Source organism: Protopterus annectens, chromosome 1.part2 (assembly GCF_019279795.1).
Source record: "Protopterus annectens isolate FY-2018-M chromosome 1.part2, PAN1.0, whole genome shotgun sequence".
In the NCBI taxonomy this organism is placed as follows: domain Eukaryota; kingdom Metazoa; phylum Chordata; order Ceratodontiformes; family Protopteridae; genus Protopterus; species Protopterus annectens.
This window is the reverse complement of record NC_056727.1, coordinates 621,616,598-621,637,375: the sequence shown is the minus strand read 5'-3', so window position 1 is coordinate 621,637,375 and position 20,778 is coordinate 621,616,598. Positions and strand designations below refer to the sequence as shown.

General features: G+C 38.6%; 1 protein-coding gene across 1 annotated transcript in view; it reads right to left on the bottom strand.

Annotated features, from left to right (window-relative positions):
- OPN3 (opsin 3) overlaps nt 1-6,404 on the bottom strand; it is a 730,438-nt gene extending 724,034 nt beyond the window's left edge. Inside the window, exon 1 of the mRNA XM_044058020.1 lies at nt 5,992-6,404. Within this exon, the coding sequence (XP_043913955.1) occupies nt 5,992-6,307 (316 nt within the window). The 5' untranslated portion in view covers nt 6,308-6,404. The remainder of the gene's footprint in view (nt 1-5,991) is intronic.
- Between the last annotated feature and the right edge of the window lie 14,374 nt (nt 6,405-20,778).

Here is a 20,778-nt window from a genome sequence, read left to right as displayed (position 1 = left end):
CAAGCACACCAAAATCCTTACAAACCCACACTAAACCTTACCCTAACCCTAAGGTCCGTCACTATCGCACACGTACCTAACCCGCTCCCTAACCCTAACTCACTTAACCCACCCCTAACCCAAAGTCTATCCCTACTGCACACTTACCTAACCCGCTCCCTAACCCTAACTCACTTAACCCGCCCCTATCCCAAAGTCTATCCCTACCGCACACTTACCTAACCCGCTCCTAACCCTAACTCACTTAACCCACCCCTATCGCTCCCTAACCCTAACTCACTTAACCCACCCCTATCCCCACAGACCATCAATATCCACACTTACCTGACTCGCACCCTAACGTCCGTCACTACCGCATACTCACACAGCCTTTTCCCATGTCGGCATCCTCGGCGTCGATGTTGTCATCCGTCGTGTCGGTCTTCTGCATTGTCGATGTTCTGGCACTCGCGATTCGCGTCGGTCTTCTTCATTGTCGATCTTCTGGAGCTCCGGATTCCGTTGTCGGTCTTCTGCGCTGTCGACTAAGTCAGGTAGAACCATTTTGAGGCATGAGATGAAGTTGAGTGCACTTAACAAGTTCCAGTGCCTCAGCATACTCTGCAGAGCATATTCCATTTATGTTTTAGGTCACATAATTAAAAAAAGCAGTCTAATAAAACTGCAGACTTGATTAATTGTCTGTTGTACAGATGTAGAAGAACTTGTATAAAACTTATTTCCATAAATGCAATAAAGTCACAGACTGGTGTATATACTTTTGTATTCCATCTCAAGAGAGATAATAAATATGAATAAGTGCAATAACCATGTTTAACTTGGATTAAGTAGTTTTTGTGAACAATATTGACAATATAGCTGTATTCTGATGAATCGATAACTTTGCAAGCAATTGTTTTTTTATATATCAATATATGTAATAATAGTTATGAACAAACATGAAACAGAAGCTTTGGAAGACTTAACCTATGAGGCTCTAACTGCGCAAACCCTCAACTGAAGTGAATGGGTATATAATGTCAAAAGACAGTGTGCATATTTTCTGCCTCACTCCCCAAACAGCATGGTAGAGTTATTCTTTGGATAACTCTACTCAGATAACCAAAGAAAATGCCTCCAAAATGGCACTCCAAAAGATGACAAACCACTTACAAAAAGGTAAATAACCAAAATGTATTAGATTAGGTGCTTTCTTCCTTTATAAAGACTTCATCAGAATAAAAAGGATGAAAGCACTTAATCTAATTCATTTTGGTTATTTGCATTTTTTGTACATGGTTTGGCATCTTTTGGAGTGCCATTGCGGAGGCATTTTCTTTGGTTATTTGTCTATGTTGTGCCCCTGCCTGCCAACTATTTTTGTTTCACTCTATTCAGATGCCTGTTATATTTCTCATGGAGAGCATATGGCTGATTAGCTGCCACATTTGTGTTCAGTTTTGCCAGTGTGACCACTATTCACACGACAGTCCACTCCTTTCATGCCACTGTATTGGTACTGTAGTGCCTGACTTGTTTAAGCCTAACTCACTGTGCAGTCTTGCTGTGAATGTCATTTCTGAATCCCGTGGCAAGACGAGTAAGTCTAGAATAACCTAGGCCTTGACATACCACAATAAGATACAATTCGTCCATACACAAAAAAGTCCTATACTCAAAACTGCATGAATATGGTACTTAAACAGGTCAATACTGTGCCAAATGAGCCATATGATTAGTACCCTAGAACTGTTGAGTTTCATCTATGATGTGAGGTTAATCATTTACTGAAGGGCTAAGGAATGACATGGCTTTTGGATTGCTACAGCTTTTATTTATAATTAAAGACAAGACAGGCTCCTTACACTGTATTTCATTGAAGATAAAATGCGTAAGAAATAATGTACAACTATTGAATGATTTATGCTAATTGAGCTCTGGTAAACACATAAAAATGTGACATTTGCATTTTAAATGAGCCTGCTAGTTTAAGACATTTAGAATGTTTTCAGACTCATAAACTTGTTGAAAAAGCAAGTGAAAATAAATTCTGCAAAACTTTCAGCAGCTCTGTAGCTGAGTGTGAGGTAATGAACTCTTCTAATTGGTTGTCTCTAACTACATTTATTTTAGCACATGGTGATAAAAAAGGTATAACAAATGGTAGTGTGCACGTGCGTTTGTGTGTGTGTGTGTGTGTGTGTGTGTGTGTGTGTGTGTGTGTGTGTGTGTGTGTGTGTGTGTGTGTGTGTGTGTGTGTGTGTGTGTGTGTGTGTGTGTGTGTGTGTGTGTGTGTGTGTGTGTGTGTGTTTGTGAGTCTGCATCCATAAACTCAGGCATGGTTGTGGAGTCCCATATCTACTTTATTGCCTATTATTATCTGAAGGTTTTAGGAAGAATATAGGCAAGCTGAGTCAGGGAAAGGAATCCACAAACTCAAATTGACTGGCTGCCATACCAAGTAAAAATCTGCTCAACAATGCAAAATGCAGCAGAAAATACTTACAAAATGAAATGATTGCCTTTTTTCTTATATCTGCTTTTTCCACAATTGACCACATTCCTCACTGAATAATTTTATTTAAATGTCTTTTTATTGTTAGGATAGCAGAACTAACATAACATCGAGAAGACAGACAGACAGACATAACTTAGTGGTACAATTATTAGTATTTTAATCACTAAATAGTTGGCTTTCAGAATATTCGTAGGTTAAGTTTTTGCATAGGTTAATCATTCCATGAGAATATAATGTTCTATAAAGCATACCACAATGTCAAAGTGCCTCCTAAGAATTATTTAAGCATCAAGGAAAAAACATGGACAACTTTACTACTGGTGCTAGAGCTTTGTTTTTTCCTCTTAGCTGTGCAATTTTGTCTTTTATTAATCCTAAAGGACTGATGAGAATAACAACACTGGCCATTGCACAAAATTTTAAAACACAAAATTTTTCATAACAATGTGCTGAACAGCAGTGGCACTGAAACTGGAATAGGAAAAGCCACATTTTTAAATTAGAATCATCAAATTATCTGATATACATAAAATAAATGTATTGAACACAGATGATTGAATTTTCAATGGTAAAATGTGCAAAGAGGCAAGCCTCCCAGCTGTCTCCTTGTGGAGGGTTGTGCCCTACATCTCTGCAGTTATTACTATACCAAGTGCAAGATCACACAGTAATAAGGAAGAAAGACAATTCCCTTACCCTACGGTCACCTGGTCTCGCAAACCTACTTTTAGTGTCAATGATTAACAATGGTAGTGAAAGGCATAGCAATTCCACTTCCATTGCTATGTTCCAGAAGAAAACACCATCACTGTAAGCTTTCAGTGAAACAAACACTGATGGATATCACTCCAGTGAAACTCTGAATTCCCTGTATATATACATCGATACAAAGAGATAGAGGGTGAGAAATATATAAATATAGATATAAACATAGGTGTGTGTGTGTGTGTGTGTGTGTGTGTGTGTGTGTGTGTGTGTGTGTGTGTGTGTGTGTGTGTGTGTGTGTGTGTATGTGTGTGTGTGTGTGTGTGTATGTGTGTGCATGTGTATGTATTTTTCCTGTTTTGATAACCAAAAAAAAAGAATGCAGGAATGCTCCATTGTTACTAATTGCCATCAAACGTCTTCCTCAGTCATATTTTGATTATTGATATAACCATGAAGCTAGTTGTTTTTAAAATAATTATATCTTTGCTGCCTCGTATACAAATTAATCAGGTTAGTTTTTTTAAAGAGACTGACTGAACATGAAAAAAACTGTGGGTGCACATCTGTGAGTATGCTCGCACACTCACGTGTGTGTGTGTGTGTGTGTGTGTGTGTGTGTGTGTGTGTGTGTGTGTGTGTGTGTGTGTGTGTGGGTGTGTGTGTCTGCGCATGTGTATGCACATGCACATCACTTATTTCTCTTACAGTCAGTTTGTGTCATATGTCACTGTCTAACCCACATAACCCAATACTGACAGACAGATAGATAGATAGATAGATAGATAGATAGATAGATAGACAGATAGATAGATAGATAGATAGATAGATAGATAGATAGATAGATAGATAGATTGATAGATAGATACATCTAGCGGTTTATTCTGCCTGTGTTATAGTAACTGCATTTCCCAGCTTTTTCTGTATGGTCTTCAGTATAGCCTACTTCCCTACTTAACTAGGTTTGTTTAGTCTGGTGGTCTTCAGTATAGCCTACATCCCTACTTACTAGATTTGTTTAGTCTGGTTCTTTTCCTCAGTTTTAAAAGACAGAAAGGTTACTAGAGTGTGACTGTCAGTGATTTCCTGCTACTCCATTCTGTACAGTTCTTCTGTTTCTATTCAGTCCTCCAAGACTTCTGCGTACATTCCTAACAATGACCTATTCATTTCATTCCCTGAAACTCATGTATGTAACACTTGGGACAAAGTAAAGAGATCTGCATATATTAAAACTGCCAGCCCCCAAAAAGTAGAGCTAAACAATGTGAAAATGTTGCTTTTAATTTATGTATATAAAATTAGTGTGGTAACAAGGGAACACGTTTATTTCAATTTGTTATGCATTCTATTAATGCAACATTTATTTTTACAACTGGCTAAAAGTCTTGTTTGTGATGCATGACTAATGCAGATGTAGTTTTACACATATTGATCTTGCAGTAGGACCTTTTGTTTACCACAGCTAAACATATTTTAACATGCCACGTGGTTTTCAGTCTTTGAAAATCTAAAATGCTACATAATGCATCCATTTTAAGTGAAAGTTCTACAAATAAATAAAGAACAACCTGAAAATAGTGTTGGCCAGTAAGTAAAATACAAAATACGCGCAGTCAGCACGAGTCCAATGTTTCTAATAAGGTGAAAACAATTTGCAGCAATATATATATATATATATATATATATATATATATATATATATATATATATATATATATATATATATATAGTTTCAATTTGTTACTCTATGCAAAAAAGCAAGAACAAAGTCATCTGCCAACAATGTGTGAGTTCACTGCAATTTGCAGTGATGTTTATATGACTGGAATATGCCAGCTCATAAGTTTAGTGTTTGTTATCATCTCTCCTACCATATGAAAGTACAGTCTCAAATAATGCGGCCCGCAATGCCCAGTCATTAGCATGTATGTATATGTATACACACACACACACACACACACACACACACACACACACACACACACACACACACACACACACACACACACACACACACACACACACTCTGCCTATCCCTTCCTGAAAAAACACATTACTGTATTATTTATGGTGCATATTAAATTTCTTCCATATAGTATATGCTATGCACATTTCTTCTACAACTGCAAATCAAGAATCCAAGAAAAGGTAATATATTTTTTTCAAATGTGATATGAATCCATGTGTCATCAAGTGTTTGATCAGGTTTTCTGTACAAAACATACTTCCTGTTTTATTACACATCTGCTCCCTAACACAGTTAAAGTGTTTTTTGTAAATTAAGGCAATGACATCTATTGAAATAATTTCATATTTCTTTATTACAGTGTCTACTCAAAGTATGAGGATACTTAGCTTAGTTTTGGTCACAGGAGAATCTCTCGTAGTCAGTGTTCTAATGCTGTTTTCAATTTCATGCATGATACTTCTCATTATATAAGCAGATTATATATTAATCATGCTGGGAAAGTATTAAAATTGAAATAGATTACATTCTCCATGTAACTAAAAAGTCAAATGCATTATGTTTCACACTCAGTTAGCTGCCAATATAAATTTGAAAAAAAAACTTTTGCATATAAGGCTGTAAGTCATAATATGAAAAACAAGATTTTCTTTTCTCGGCAGCATCACAAATTGCAGTTTTAAAATGACAGCAACATAGTTTTACCTCGAGGAATAACAGAGGTAGCAAAGCATTCTTTTTATTGGCCTCATGCACAATGTAGTACTGCTCTATCTCTGCATCTCTTAAGTTCGGTGCAGTAATATACCATGTTACTTACCAAACAGACTGTTACTGAAGCCATCCCAGATGCAACCTGCTGTGTCCCAAATCCATCGTCGCTTCATGCAAGACACAAAGGTAAATCCAATTCCAAAAACAGAAACCAGTAAGTCACTAATACTGATGTTCACCAGAAACAGGTTTGTTGGACTTCGGAGCCTCTTAAACTTATAGTAAAGCACTAAAACCAGCACATTATTGGACAAGCCTAAAATACCAATCACAGCTATGATGAGTGCAAGGAGTTCATAGGTACTTGGGCTAAACAAGTCCTCTTCCTCTGTCTCTGCTTCTGTACTGTTGGCTGAATTCATGGTCAGGCACCGTCTGAGCTGTGCTTGACATTTGCTTGCCTGCAGTGAGAAGAAGAAATGTGCTCAGCCTCTGAACCTCTGCTCCTATTCCTTTTAATCCGATTACAACTCACATCTGCTTCAGGGGAAAATTGCTATGATTTCATTTGTGAAGGGGAGGGAAGAAGCCATACAGTGCGTGTCACTCTGATAAATGTTTTATGTTTCACTTCATTATGCACCTGAAGTAAATGGCTCAGTGTTAAAAAGCAATCAGCAAAGATAACAAAAGGTGATGAAAATGCTCTCATCTCTGACATTGTCTTTTGAATTTTAAGATTTTTTTCTGACTGAGATAGTCTGCAACAGATATGCTTCATGCATTGCAGGAAGAAAAATGTCCACAAAATACATTGCAATAAAGACGCACAGCAAAAACAGTGCACTGAGCTAAGCTAGAACCTGACAAAAGTAAACTTTACATTTGAATGATGATTCTGCCATAATTACAAGCTTAGACAAAATGAAGCTACATCAGCTCTGATTTATTTTTTTATTCTTTTGGCATTTTGTTTGTTAATTTTACTTAAACTTTGCTGTAGCTGAGCCTGATATATATACAGTAAAGCTGATATATTTCTGAATATTTTATTATACATCCTGCTCTATTTCGCGGACCACAAAAATAATATTTGTAACATTAGCGTCACTTGCCATGTCAAGCTCTCAGATGCCTAGGTAAAAGCACTGCATGGTTACCTGCAGACAGGGGAAGTTTTTTCTACAAAATCTATTTGGACACTGCTAAGGCATCAGTTACTTTACGGTAAAATTAAACATCTGGTATTAACATAGGTTTTCCCAACTAATCTTTATAATCTGAAACATCAGAGTTAATACAACTGTAGTTTGAAATTCAGCTACTTATAATCTCTGTCATTCTGCCAGTTTTAGAATATGCATTTATATTGTAAATTAAGATCAGACGATCATTTATGCTAAGTATTGAATTTGTTTCCTTTCCCTCTTCCACTTTGCTTCATAACCCAGTTTATTTCCTTTTCTCCACACTTTGCCAAGCAGAGCGTAATCATACACAGCATCAAAAAGCAATCTTTCAGAAGAAAGGCAGCTGTTACGCGGTCAGATTGCTCATTCATCCCCTGTGTTTCAGATTTACTTTATAGGTTTATACAAAACTGCCATCCTTCGTAGGGACAAAATAAAAGGTAGTAAGAAAATCACAGTGATGCATTCTAAATGAGGCAAACACAGTACACAATGAATTGTTTCAAGCAGAAAATTAGATTTGTTGGTCACAGGATTTGTGAACTTTATAGCATTACCATTACTGTCTCCCGAAAAAAAGGAAGTTGGAGTCAGAATGTATAAAAGATGACATTGCAATAACATGCTAGAAAATGCCAGCATCAGTCTGTGGCAACACACTTTCAGTTATTACGTCACATAATGCATTAATAAACAGTTTTTGTAAAGCACATCTAGTCAGTTATAAAATATTAATTCATACATTTTCACACACTCTGCCTACGACAGCATAAATATACTCATCACAAGCAGTAATTTTTACTGAAGTAATTCTTTGTAGTGCAAAGTAGAACACCATGTATAATCATTTATTTACAGCACAGTCCAGCTCAGATTTTTTTCAGCTAAAGTCATTGCATGATATGGTTTCTGAGATGTAAATCCACCTACAAGCAACGCAGCAAGCATTACACTGATTCTGCTGAAATGTATTGACAGAAGCCGCAGTGTAGAGTGAAAGGTACACACCGCTTAATCTGCTGTTTTGACATCAACTACTGATATGCAAAGGAGAAGCAGCTCTGGGGAGGTACAGTGCTAAAAGTACTGTAAATTTTAACCCAAGCAAGGAGGCATGGGCACCAAGCCCCAAGGGAAACATAAGACAGCTGCTAGGATTCCTTCTGAAGGACTGCTAAAAACATCATCCATATTACAAGCTTATGTAGTCTCTTAAAAGGTAAAGCAGAGAAACAATGTAATCCACAATACTAAGCATACCATTCCATGTGTGTTCATATATGCTGTTGAAGCAGACATTATCAGTAATATACATGGAGTGTGTGACCTAATAAGCACAGCTAGCTAGTTATATGCAGCCACCATAAATGCAGACAAGTGTAAAACACAGACCTATTGCATATGTATAGCCAGTATGACAGTGGCATGGAAGACAGACACGGCATTGCAGATATGAAAGCTAGTGGCATGATGGCATGTAACAACAGGCACATATCATATATGGCATGTAATAAGAGGCACATACCATATATGGTATGTAACAACTGGCACATACCATATAAACAGCTATACCCAATACTACAGTGGTGATGAACTGACACACATATGTGAAATTCTACACAGCATGAGCTTTATCACCATCAGCATCAGACTCATCTAGTGGTATAGGTAACCATTTCTGGTTGTATGAGGTGCAGTAGTCATCATCTGCATGGGTAATTGAAAACACACATTCAAGGCAAGATTGTTGAATTCATGACGAACGTGAGGAAAACTATCTTATAGGTTCATAGGTTCACAGGTAAGTACTAGGCAATCGGTATTTAGACCATTCGAAGCACAGTCAAACAACTCTATTCAAAGTTTCCCTCTATCCTCAAGGAGCACAAAACAAGATAGACTGGGAGAGAATTTGAGGCTGCCCATTTAATTATCTAGGTTTACATTAAAGGTGGCAAGGGTGCTTCTCTGCTTGACATGTAGTAGAAGTTTTTTTTTTTTATTAACTCAGTCTGCAAGTTCCAGAGGTGCAGAATACATTAGGATATGAATCTGTCATGCCAACGAGTATCATTTATCTGCTGATGAAGTTTTAGTTCCTTTAACAGTGTAGTTGATGTGCTATTTGTTCTGTAAAACAAAGGGAGATCAAATAGGGTTGGATCTTTCATGGCACTAAAGGCTAGATGTAAATCTGCATGGAAGAGTCTGTAAGATACTGAGTACAGAGAAATTGCTGGCACTCTCTCCTGATGACTCAGATTTTTGAGACCAGTGAACTTTTTAGTTATGAATCTGTGAGGTCTTTCAAGTTGTGTGATATGTTTACATAAATATATGCAAAAGGTGCATTATATTCAAAAATGGGTGTGATGCGATGTGAGTAAAGGGGATTTAAGACTTCTCTGGATCTAGTGGAGATGCCTTTAGAAATTAGGTAGTCTAGTAAAAAGGCTTTCCAAACTAGAGTGGAGACATGATGGTCAAATGATAAGGAATTAAGAGGAAGGGTCCCCAGATCCCTTAAACAGTGTATGATTGGAGGGGTGCATCTCCTATACATTAAGCAAAACTTTCTAGCAGTCTTGTGCCATTCCTGCAGAGGACCCTGGAAGGTGTGAAACTGTCATGTACCTGTGATAGCTATGGTATGTCACCACTGCCATCATGGAGAGGGCATGATAATGTAGGTGCCACAGTGTTGGTGAGTGGATGATGCTAACAACCAACAGGATATACTGGACACTCCTGCCAAGAAGAGCACCTTGAGGGTCCAAATGTATTGGTAAGGTTGCAGACCATGTACTTTGGCCTGCATTCCCATGGCCATGCAAAACATTATCCCTTATTGCATGTGCAATGCCCATGACAGTGGAACCCTGCCTGTCAAAAGATGCATGTAGCATATCCTAGTGCCATTCAAGTGTGCACATAACCTTGGTATGCTTCTTTCAAACCTATTAATTAGCATGACCAGGTTGCATGCCACTGGGTAAGTTGTTCAGTCAAAACACTGTGTGATGAATGGATATACTAGTGCAAATGTTCCCAGGATTGCAGCAGCACTTGAGTGATAGCTTATATCCTTTCACATCTATGTTGTAAGTATCTCTGGCCTCTCTTGTATACTGGTGCCATCTACTGGGTCTGTGTAACATTTACAGATAGACTAACATAGCAAGACCCCTATTCATGTTCATTAGTCTCCTACCTACCAGATATGATATGAAATCTGCAGGCTCCGGATGCACGTAGGAGTCATGTTGTGTGGATAGTGAGCCACAGATGCTTATGTAAGTCCACACACACTATCACCTTTGACAGTGTCCTCTGTACTATGTGCTATGCTGTGTCACCAATATCACTCCCAAATTTTGGTCAGTAGCACATGATGGTGAGGCCAGTTCTTTGAGCAGGAGTTGCAAGCATGACATTACCTGGAAGTTGTTTTATGTATACATATATACATAGAGGGTAAAATCCTCTGAATGGGGTCAATGATAATAATTGCCATCTGTTCTAGATTATATCCCCATTGAGTTGAATAAGGTTAAAAGACAGTCATCATGTGTTCAAATACCATATCACATTCTAGGCCAAGATTCGAGGAAATGTTTCAAAGTTTAGGACCAGGATTATTGTATACAGTTTAAACAAATCAGGTTTGATAAAAGCACTTACAGATAGTAAGTATCAGGCTCTCATGTGCAGCCTTCTAGGTATGCGGCAGTGGTTTCTTTATCCATCTAATTAGAGTAAATGACCAATGCAGTTAAATCCAGTAGGTTGTTCAAAAAAAATCGCCAAAAGCCTTCAAGTAGGTAAAAGGTTCTTTATTCTTCTTCTTCAGTTACACAGATGAGCACTGTGTGATTACTGATCGACAGTGGCTAGTTAGCTTACTTTATATGTAAGATAGTGAGTGTGTTGGTGGGAGGGTATCCGTTGTGGGCGTGCCAATGGTGATGTGGCCTACCCAGTAGGTGGATACCTTACACTTGTCCCTGCCCATATGAGTAAGAGTGACATTTGGATTGATATCTGTAAATTCATTATTAATGTACAATTTTATGATGGTGTATTCACGATGTCATTCAGAATGAAGTCCAAAAGTATATTGAAAAATTGTAATAATACTTGCATTTATCATTAAAAACATTCCTTGATCAATTAACATTAATTTTGTCGACCCATGAGTGTGTAAGTTCAATTATTCTAAAGATCTACTATCTAATAAAATCTGTCTTTTGAGGACAGCTCTTTGGAATTACAACTGGTGGAAGAGGTGGGTTAGTTTGAAGAAATGTTATTCAAAAGCAAAATAAATGTTAAATTCAGGAGCATAGGTTGTTCGATTAAAATGATGTACCAGTGCTTTCACTAGAAATTTACACTTCATCTGATCTGCCTACTGAGTACAAGTCAATGGCCTAAAAATTCTTTAAAACAGTCAAGCAAAAGTTATTATAGTATGTTTTTGGTAAAAGCTTCAAAGCATCATGCTTCTTGAAGAAGGTTATTCTGTTTATGTGGGTGTGCCACTTGGTTAACAGTTGCAGTGTTTTGTCATTAGAAGTGCTAGGTTAAGACTGAATACTGCAGCTTTATGTAGAATGTTACTGTTTTAAATACCTTGTATTAAAGCCGTACAAACATTATTATTTCCATTATTTTAAGGAAGCAAGCGAATGTAAGATTGAAGCTGAGGCTAAAGCAGAATCAAATTAAACAAAGTTGGTTAAGGTCCTAGGGATTGGAATTTGTGTGTATACAGTTTAGGAAAACTGAGGTTTCAGTTAGAAAAAGTAGGTGGGAATGCCTGGTGGTCCAAATTAAATCTTTGCCATAGATAGATGTCCCTCCATGCAGATTTCCAGCCTTGATATATGCTGTGTTAGAAAAGACTAAGAGGCAGTCATGGTGTTGGGAGCGAAGAAAGTTGTGGGTGCCTCAGGGTTACTGTTGTAGTGATCTTTTGCCAAAAAAGAACAGTAGTTGTTCAACTACCTGCTCTGGGAAGTGAGATTAAAAAGGGGCTTGTAGAAAAAAGCAGAGTGTCATCCTTATGGGCATGTAATTGATGTGAACCTCCTTAGGTTAATGTAAAGTCACGTTTATTTGTATTGAATTATATTTTATTAAATTTATTTATATATAATTAATTTATAAAACAGGAAGTCTAAGTTTCAGTCAGAAGTCCAGACCTGCTTTTATTTAACTGGAAGGCGTTTTTCATGAAAGGGGGATTTAGGTGCCAGGAATGGTGTTCTTACCACTTCAAGTACAGTTAAATGGGAATCAAATAAGTAAAAAATGAATAACAAAAAGGGGGGTTGTGTTGAGTTGTTACTCAATGCTGAGTGGTGTTGATTGGTATAGGGATTGAGTCAGAACGTGATCTAAATAAAATTAAGATTCCATAGTTTAGCATGGTTGTTATCAAGTGTGTGTGGGGTCCCCTAGCAGAATCACAGAATCCCTAACTTGCAGCATTCTTAAGCATTGTTAAAATTCTTACAGAAGCTGTGAGGGGTTTGCTGTTGTAAAAAGCCACTGTAACAGGTCAGTTGTTAATGATGTGTATTATTATTAAAGAGGAACATGTTTGAGCCTGCATATTACTTTAAATACTGCTCTGTATGGATATATGTTCCATTTTGTGTGTGAGGGGCCCCATCTACTTAGAGTAAATGGCCAATGCAGTTAAATCTAGTATGTTGTTCAAAAAAATCACCAAAAGCCTTCAAGAAGGTAAAAGGTTCTTTACTCTTCTTCAGTTAGGCAGATGAGCACTGTGTGATTACTGATCAACAGTGGTTAGTTAGCTTACTTTATATGTAAGATAGTGGGTGTGTTGGTGGGAGGGTATCCATTGTGGGTGTGCCAATGGTGATGTAGCCTACCCAGTAAGTGGGTACCTTACACTTGTCCCTGCCCATATGAGTAAGAGTGACATTTGGATTGATATCTGTAAATTCATTATTAAAGATACTCTAAACTCTTCATAGATGTGAGTGTGCATGTGATTGTGTGTTATAGAACAACAGCCACAGTAGGGCTAGCCACCCAGTGGTGTGAAGCTTAGCTCTAGATGATTGTCACTGTTGAAGTGACACTCAGCCCCATGTGCAAAAATGGGAAAAAGAGGTTGTGGATAGATGGATGGATGGAGGGATAGATAATGTAACTATACAGCACTGAGTACTTATATGCAGCCATCAGCAGCATACTCATCATCCACCTCCATATCTTTGTGTGATAAAAAGTTGCAGTAAAGATGTCTCATGATTGCATATTTAAATATGCTAGTATGATAAATATATCCTCATCACTTTAATTTCCTTCCTATGTTGCTTCACACTAGAAAGGGTATGTCAGATCAAATTCTATTGTTAGTTTTACTTTTTTCTTGGTTTATAGATTGCTGCTGTTTTGCAGCCACCTTCAATTGCATTCTTTAATTTACACTAGCAGAAGTAGACTCAAAACTCTGCATTCTCCTGTTTATCTTACTTTTTGCATTCATTTTGTTGTGATGGTCTTTACTCAAGTGCCTTTCTATGTTTCTTCTATGTTTATTTTCTGTGTTTCAGTACAAACATTTTTGTAAGTTGCTTTGTATACTTGTGCATTGAACTAATTTTGACTTCAGAGTTTTCTGTCAGTTCACCTTCTGTTTCTAAATTGACCTATCTTACTGTTCTGAATCTTTATTACTCAGGACCTTTTTTGCTTTCTAGCCACAATCAAATTCTATCTTATTTTAGTTTCAATGCCAACTCCTTTCTTCCTGGCTTTAATTTTGAATCTCTGTGTGATTGTCACTGCCTTATTATTCACACATTATTATAAAGAATGGGTATATCAAACTCTAGTTCTACCTCTTTTTACAAAGTGGATCAGCTTTACACACTTTCTTTAAGGATTCTACCTTGTTTCACATTTCAGATTTTCTATAGTGCTTTAAAATGAGAAAACCCTTTCCCAAATTTTACACTATAAGTTAAATCAGTATTTACAACCACAGCATGTAACAGGTCCCCAATGACTGCCTGAATTTCTGCTTGTGAAAGGGGATACTTCAGGCTGTCACCATTAATGCAAATTACATTGACTTTTTGGCTCTTACTAATCTTATGCTTACAAAGCAGTGGATCATTGACAACAGGAATAATGCATTTGGAAAATAATCTAGCAAGGCTTAAAGTTCCTTTCCTTCCAAAAATGCAGTTCCTGGGATTTAGAGACACTCACAGAAACTGTTGTTGCCAAAAGCAGGAATTTTTGTGATTCTGGGAAATGCGATTCAGAGACATATTAGCCATGATGAGGATGACCTCATTATGGGCTAATTTGCATGTCTATAAATCACATGTAAGCACTTCCAGTGCTAAACAGCACTTGTTGGTGCTACTTGCCATGTGCAGCCCAGGCACTGCATTGGAAAAGACACCCACTCATTCACTCTCTCACATACATTGAAACACATACACACATGGACACAACCTCATACCTCTCACTTGTCCATAATTTTACAGAATGTTCCTGCACAATAAAAGACACTGGTAAAGAATGCTAGAAATGAGTAATGTGCCTGTTAAGGGTTAAAACCACAGTTATAGACAGGATTTTGTAATGGTGTCTGTGAAAAACAGTTTATCTCATCATGGGAGTTGGCCATTAATCCTGATGTCAAACAATGTCAACATCCTACAAGAGGGTCTTACACAAACAAATGATTGGTACCAAAGTCATAGCCTTAAATGTAGTGCAAAAAATGTATTATCAGCCCTTTCAGTAAGAGTGATGTTCCTGCTAACTACCACACTACCACATCAATAGCAACACTCTAAGTATGCACTCTGTGGTGAGAGACCTGGGCACAGAGGTTGATAGCAATCTTACCTTTGATCACCATGTCTCCATGGTGGTAAGAAGGGCATTCTATATTGCTCATCTCATAAATAAGGGCATTGCCTCCAGAAAAAAAAGAAGTTATAACTTCCCTGTACTCTTCCCTCATCAGGCCAATAATTGAGTAGAACACCCCTTTTGGTATGGACCTTTCCAATCACCTGCAGCAACTGGAGAGACCACAAAGGTTCCTCACAAGAAAAAGTCAAGGTCTTCAGCATCTTTCTTATGTGGATCATCTGAAATCACTGTCACTTTATTCTGTTTCATATAGACTACTCAGAGGCAATCTTTGCCGTGCATATAAGGCAATCTCTGGCCCCACTTTATTGAAACAGCTCAGATGGATTAGTGGTTAACTGCTGTGGCTGGAAATGCTGCATATCCATAAGTCAAATGGTACACAGGTTACTCTCTCTAAAGACTTTAACCTGGTATGTGACATTTATAGAACCTGCTAGAGGGACAGATTCGTCTTGCAGAGATTACCACACTTTTGGAACAGGCTCCCACTTCATGTCAAACAGAGCACTTCATTAGCCCTTCTCAAATGCAGTCTGGACAATTGTATAGATAACTGTAAATTCATCCTGGGGGATACCACCTGTATCCCTCTGGGAGAGGGGCAATAGGTGCTGATCATGGAAATAAGGGTAGAACTTGGCTAGACTTGTAAGGGCCCTAGGGCCATTGGCCTGGTAACTTCACATGATACCTGAAATACAGGTGTATCTGAGCTAAGGAGTTCATAATCAAGAAAATAATATGATCATACTTGCTCATGCGATGACTAGATGCTGTGGTCTCTAGTACCCTAATAAAATGTATACATAATTGTCCCACTGGTAACTGTATAACATTTAAAAAAATGAATGCTATAGAGATGTTATACACTTCAGTAAATTATGTGTAAAACTTTACCAGTCAGGCAGTTTTCATAAAGTGTGGGAGAAGAAAATAATTCAACAGTTCAGACCCAAAATAAAATCCATTTTACAACAAACTTCCCATTAATTTTTCTGCACAGGAAGTTTGAACTGAGCTGTTTTAAATTCCTATTTTCCAGAGGAATAAATCAGTCAGATTTATCACATAAGCTGTTAAGCATGCCTATTACAAACGCAACTGTCATCTACTTTGTTGGCACATTTTCCCAGCAAAGTCTACTTTCCTTGCAATGCTCTCAATCAACAAAGCGAAATAAATAGGCATTTACAGAAAACAAAAGACACTTCTAAATATGAAATAGTCTCCACAGCAACGCTTTTCCAAAAGTAAAATTAAGAAATAAATTGCAGGTTGATATTACCAGAAAGTCTCTCTACAGTATGCATTTCACAAAAATAAAATTAACAAATAAATTACAGGTTGATAGTTTCAGAAAGTCAGGACCCACTGTCTGACACTTAACAATATCAAAATACAGAGCTGTATTGGGGATTAGCATTTATGTATATTAAAAAACACAAAAATCTGCTTAGGATTTGGGTTATTTGGGTTTATGTTTAAAATACGGATACATATTTTAGATTAGCATTGTAATGCCATTTGATAGCATGTCTAGTTACTACAGTTATGGAATGTTTTTAAAACTTTAAAAAAAATTGTCAAATGTTGAGTGCTAACAGTATAGATGCTAGGCATACTGCATTAGCAAGATAGGAAAAAGGGAAGACAGAGGAAGAAGATGGAATTAGTAGACAGAATTTGGAAGCTATGATACAAAATGTAATTCTCCAGTTAAGTCATATTTAAATGACATAAGACCTGACTTAATTACCATTTAATTTGCCACTAATTAATCATGAGTAGAAATACCACTCTGATGTGGCAGCTCCCTCCTGAAGAGACACCATCCTAAGCTGAAAGGAACATAAGATGCTTATGAAAAATACATTGAAAGTGTTCATAGCTGACGGACTATAAAATATGCCAGGCCTAAACACATATTACAACTGGGGAAGATTAGCTTTAAAAAGAAAAGACATTTCAGCTATGACACTCAGACTTCATTATGATTAAGAACCCAGCCTGAACTTGACACTGCATAAAATAAAATAAATAGACATAAATCAAACAGGTTAAGGACAAATTAAAAATAAAGAAGACGGTGATAAAAAGAGAGTCACAGCAGTTACCAATAGCATGTGCAATACTGGGTGTCAGTATAGTCTGTGGAGGAGCAAATGCTGTTGTGAAATGGCAAAAAAATGATATATAGGCATAATAATAAAGTACTACAACATTCTGCTTGCCACAAGGGGCAAACCTGCATGCCTCCTAAACTGTACCCCTGTGTGTAGGACATGGTGGCAGTGCATGACTTTCACTTTTTCTGACCACAAGGGGAAGTGATGCTGGGTTGAATAGCCTTCTGAACCTAATGTTGCTAGCCCATAGTACCTAACCATCAGGTATCAGGCACAATCTGCTATATAGTGTCCAGCATGGCATCAGGGGAAACCATTCTGTGTACATACTGCTATGTATATCCACACGCAGGAGTGAATAACCAGGTAGTAATAATGCTGTATGATATAGAACAGCTGCTATGAAGCATTGCACTACAAACTGCCAGAAATATACCCACTGTATGCCAGGAGTAAAAGGCATAGGCAGGGTGGTGGAATGGCCAGTGTAACAGTAAGACATGGCAGACATGGCACAGTGTATTACTGGCAGGGGTATGGCCAAAGACATGGCACTGAATCGTGACAATCAGTCAGGTCCAAGGCAGATCATACCACCATGTATGGTGGTGAAATACCCACTGACAGCACACTCTGCATCACCATGCCACTGCTGGGAATTCTTGCTGTAAGGATGAAAAGTAGAACAGTTTAACTTGCATTAACAAAGTATGTGACATGTAAAGCAAAGCAAATCTGTGAGCAATGGTTAAAATAATTATCAGCAATACAAATATGGACAATGAAGCAGGTGCTTAACAAATATGCAGCTATAACATCCATGCTACAGAAGTATAGTTAGGGTGTGGGGGGGGGGGGGGGGCAGCCATCCCAGGTGCAAGATATCAGAAGCCGTAATCCATGATATTGCATTTGTGAAAGTACTTCAGTGCTCTGTGTGTGTGGTCTAGTGCAGTACTGGCCTTCAGAAATTAAAGCCAAATAACCCAACCTTCAAAATTGTTATTATGTTTAGCTGTAGCAAGCCACTTGATACAGTTGTAGTAAGTGGTTTGCAACAGTTTACAGAAGAGCAATGACCTTAACTGAGGAGAACTAAATAAGGGAAAAGATCCTTTTTTTTTTCAGTTGAGGGGTGCCAAACCCATGAATAGCACTAGATGAGCCAGCTGTGGCCATGCCATGCCGTGCACATACCCTGACACCTGGACAGTATTTCTTGACACCTCTGGTATAGTGTCCTCTATGCTGCCAAGTGCTGACAAACAGAATATAAAAATCAAACTGTCTGTGAACCTCAAGAATTGCATCTAGCTGAACAAAACTGCCTAGCTATGTACAAGCAGCTGCCAGTGATGACCACTTTACTGCAGTTTCCCATCTCTCACCTCCTCTTCCTATTAGTTAAGAAGGCCACAGTGGTATCATCTTACACCACTATAATGATGCAGGCATTGCTTACAAATGCTAGTGATACCTTTACACCAATCACTGCCCTGGCAAGGTAGCACCAGGTACCCACCTTTACTGTGGACCCTCATAGCTGTCTCCTAGCAGTTGCTCCTACCAGTCTTTTTAAAGGAAGTAGAGAAATATTTTAGCCTGTTACCTATAATTAAACAGGAGACCTAACAGATTAAGCTCCTTCACAGGTTGGGATGCAGAGGAAAATAGCAGATGATTTGTGTTTATGCATGCTATTGGTGGCACCTGACATGCTTCAGTGAGCAGCAGGACATAGTAATGAAGCCCAATGCCACCATGTAGACATCCATCACCAACAGTGATGCCAGGAGGGAAGACTTTCTGGAATAAAGGTATCAGTCTTGAACAAGCCATGTTGATGGTCATTGTGGTGGCACAGCACCCTTAGAGCATATGAGGTAGAGTTAACCTGCAATCCCATAGAAGTCATGAATCTGCCTGCAAATGTTCAGACCACTTCACAGTCTTCGCTGCAGGTGCACAGTCAGGCACAAGCTTCATTGTGCAGTCTAGGCCTGGAACATGTTATGTTAAATGTGCAAGTCACAGACAATTAACTTAAATTGTATTATTTCCCTACCTGCCTTGCCACAAGCCCATGAACTGCTCAGTATAAAAAGACACCACATTTGTGTCACTCATCATGCTACTACATTTTTCAGGAATACTGATTAGGTTCATAGGTTCATACTAGGCTATCTGCCCGAGGGCATTTACAAGCCTAGCCCATAGTTTTGTGGCTTACGCCACCCCTTTAGTATGGGGAACTATACCCATTATTTTGCTGTGCCTCTGTCGAGCAGTGACACTGAGGTAATCCCTGTGGTATATCTGCGATCTCCCATCCATTGGTCAAGATTTCTCTTGAACAAGGCCAGCGAGGTGCTCTGCCTCACATATACCGGGATTTTATTCCACAGCATAGGGAGTCTTTGGGTGATGAATCTATCCCTCCAGCATGTCCTATTAATAGCCGTGTTGAGGTTTAAGTCTCCCGCCCTTGTGGCTCTGACGGATCTAGATTTTTTGAGGTGAAGCATATTCATCAAATCTGGGTTTGACATGGCCTTGTATGTTAGGCAAAGGTCACCTCTGAGCAAGCGGTAGGCGACTGAATAGAGCTGGAGTTCTTTCAGTCGGGCAGCATAGGACAGATGTTTGAGACCCTTTATCCTTTTGGTGAGGAACTTTTGTGGCCTCTCCAGCTGCTGCAAGTGTCGGGTCAGATACATTCCGAATGGGGCATTGTACTCAATCATTGGTCTGATGAGTGATGAGTATAGGGAGACTATGACCTCCCTTGATCTAGATGAGAATCCCTTCATGATAAGGTGGGCAATGTAGAAGGTCTTCCTAACTACTTTAGCTACATGGGTGTCGAATGACAGACTACTATCAACCTGGGTCCCCAGGTCCCTGATAACTTCTTCTGTGCTCAGTGGATTGCCACCTATTTGGTAGCTAGGGGTAACCTTGTTTTTCCCAAAGGGTATGACTATGCATTTTTGGCATTTAACTTTAGGCCATGGCTCTGGCACCAGTTATCCGTTTCTGTGAGACCCTTCTGAAGGATATCTGTGTCAGATGTGTTTTCTACTATGGCGCCCAGTTTGCAGTCATCTGCAAACTTTGTCAGCCATAACCCTCCTGTGTTTGCTTGTACTTCGGAAAAGTAGATGCCAAACAAGAGTGGGCCCAGGACTGAGCCCTGTGGTACACCACTTGTGACAGGCTTTGAGTCTGACATGGCGCCAGCAACTCTGACCCTGTGGGTTCTGTCACTCAGCCAGTTTGCAACCCATCTTGTGATGTATGGGTTAACATTTAAGCTGATGAGTTTTTCAATGATACCCGAGTGGGGTATTGTATCGAAGGCCTCCACCAGATCGAGGTAGGCTGTATGGACTGCCTTTCCCTCATCAATGGCTTTGGTGACTGTTTCGAAAAAGTCAACCAAGTTTAGAAGGCATGATCTGCCTTTGACAAAGCCAAACTGGGATGGATCCAAAGTCTGCAAATTCCCTATGTCTTTATTTATGAGGTCCATTATGATCCTCTCCATGGCTTTGCAGATAAGGCTTGTCAAGCTAATGGGCCGGTAATTTCCAGGGTCGGTGGAGGCACCACCTTTGTGAAGTTGGACCACAGTTGCAG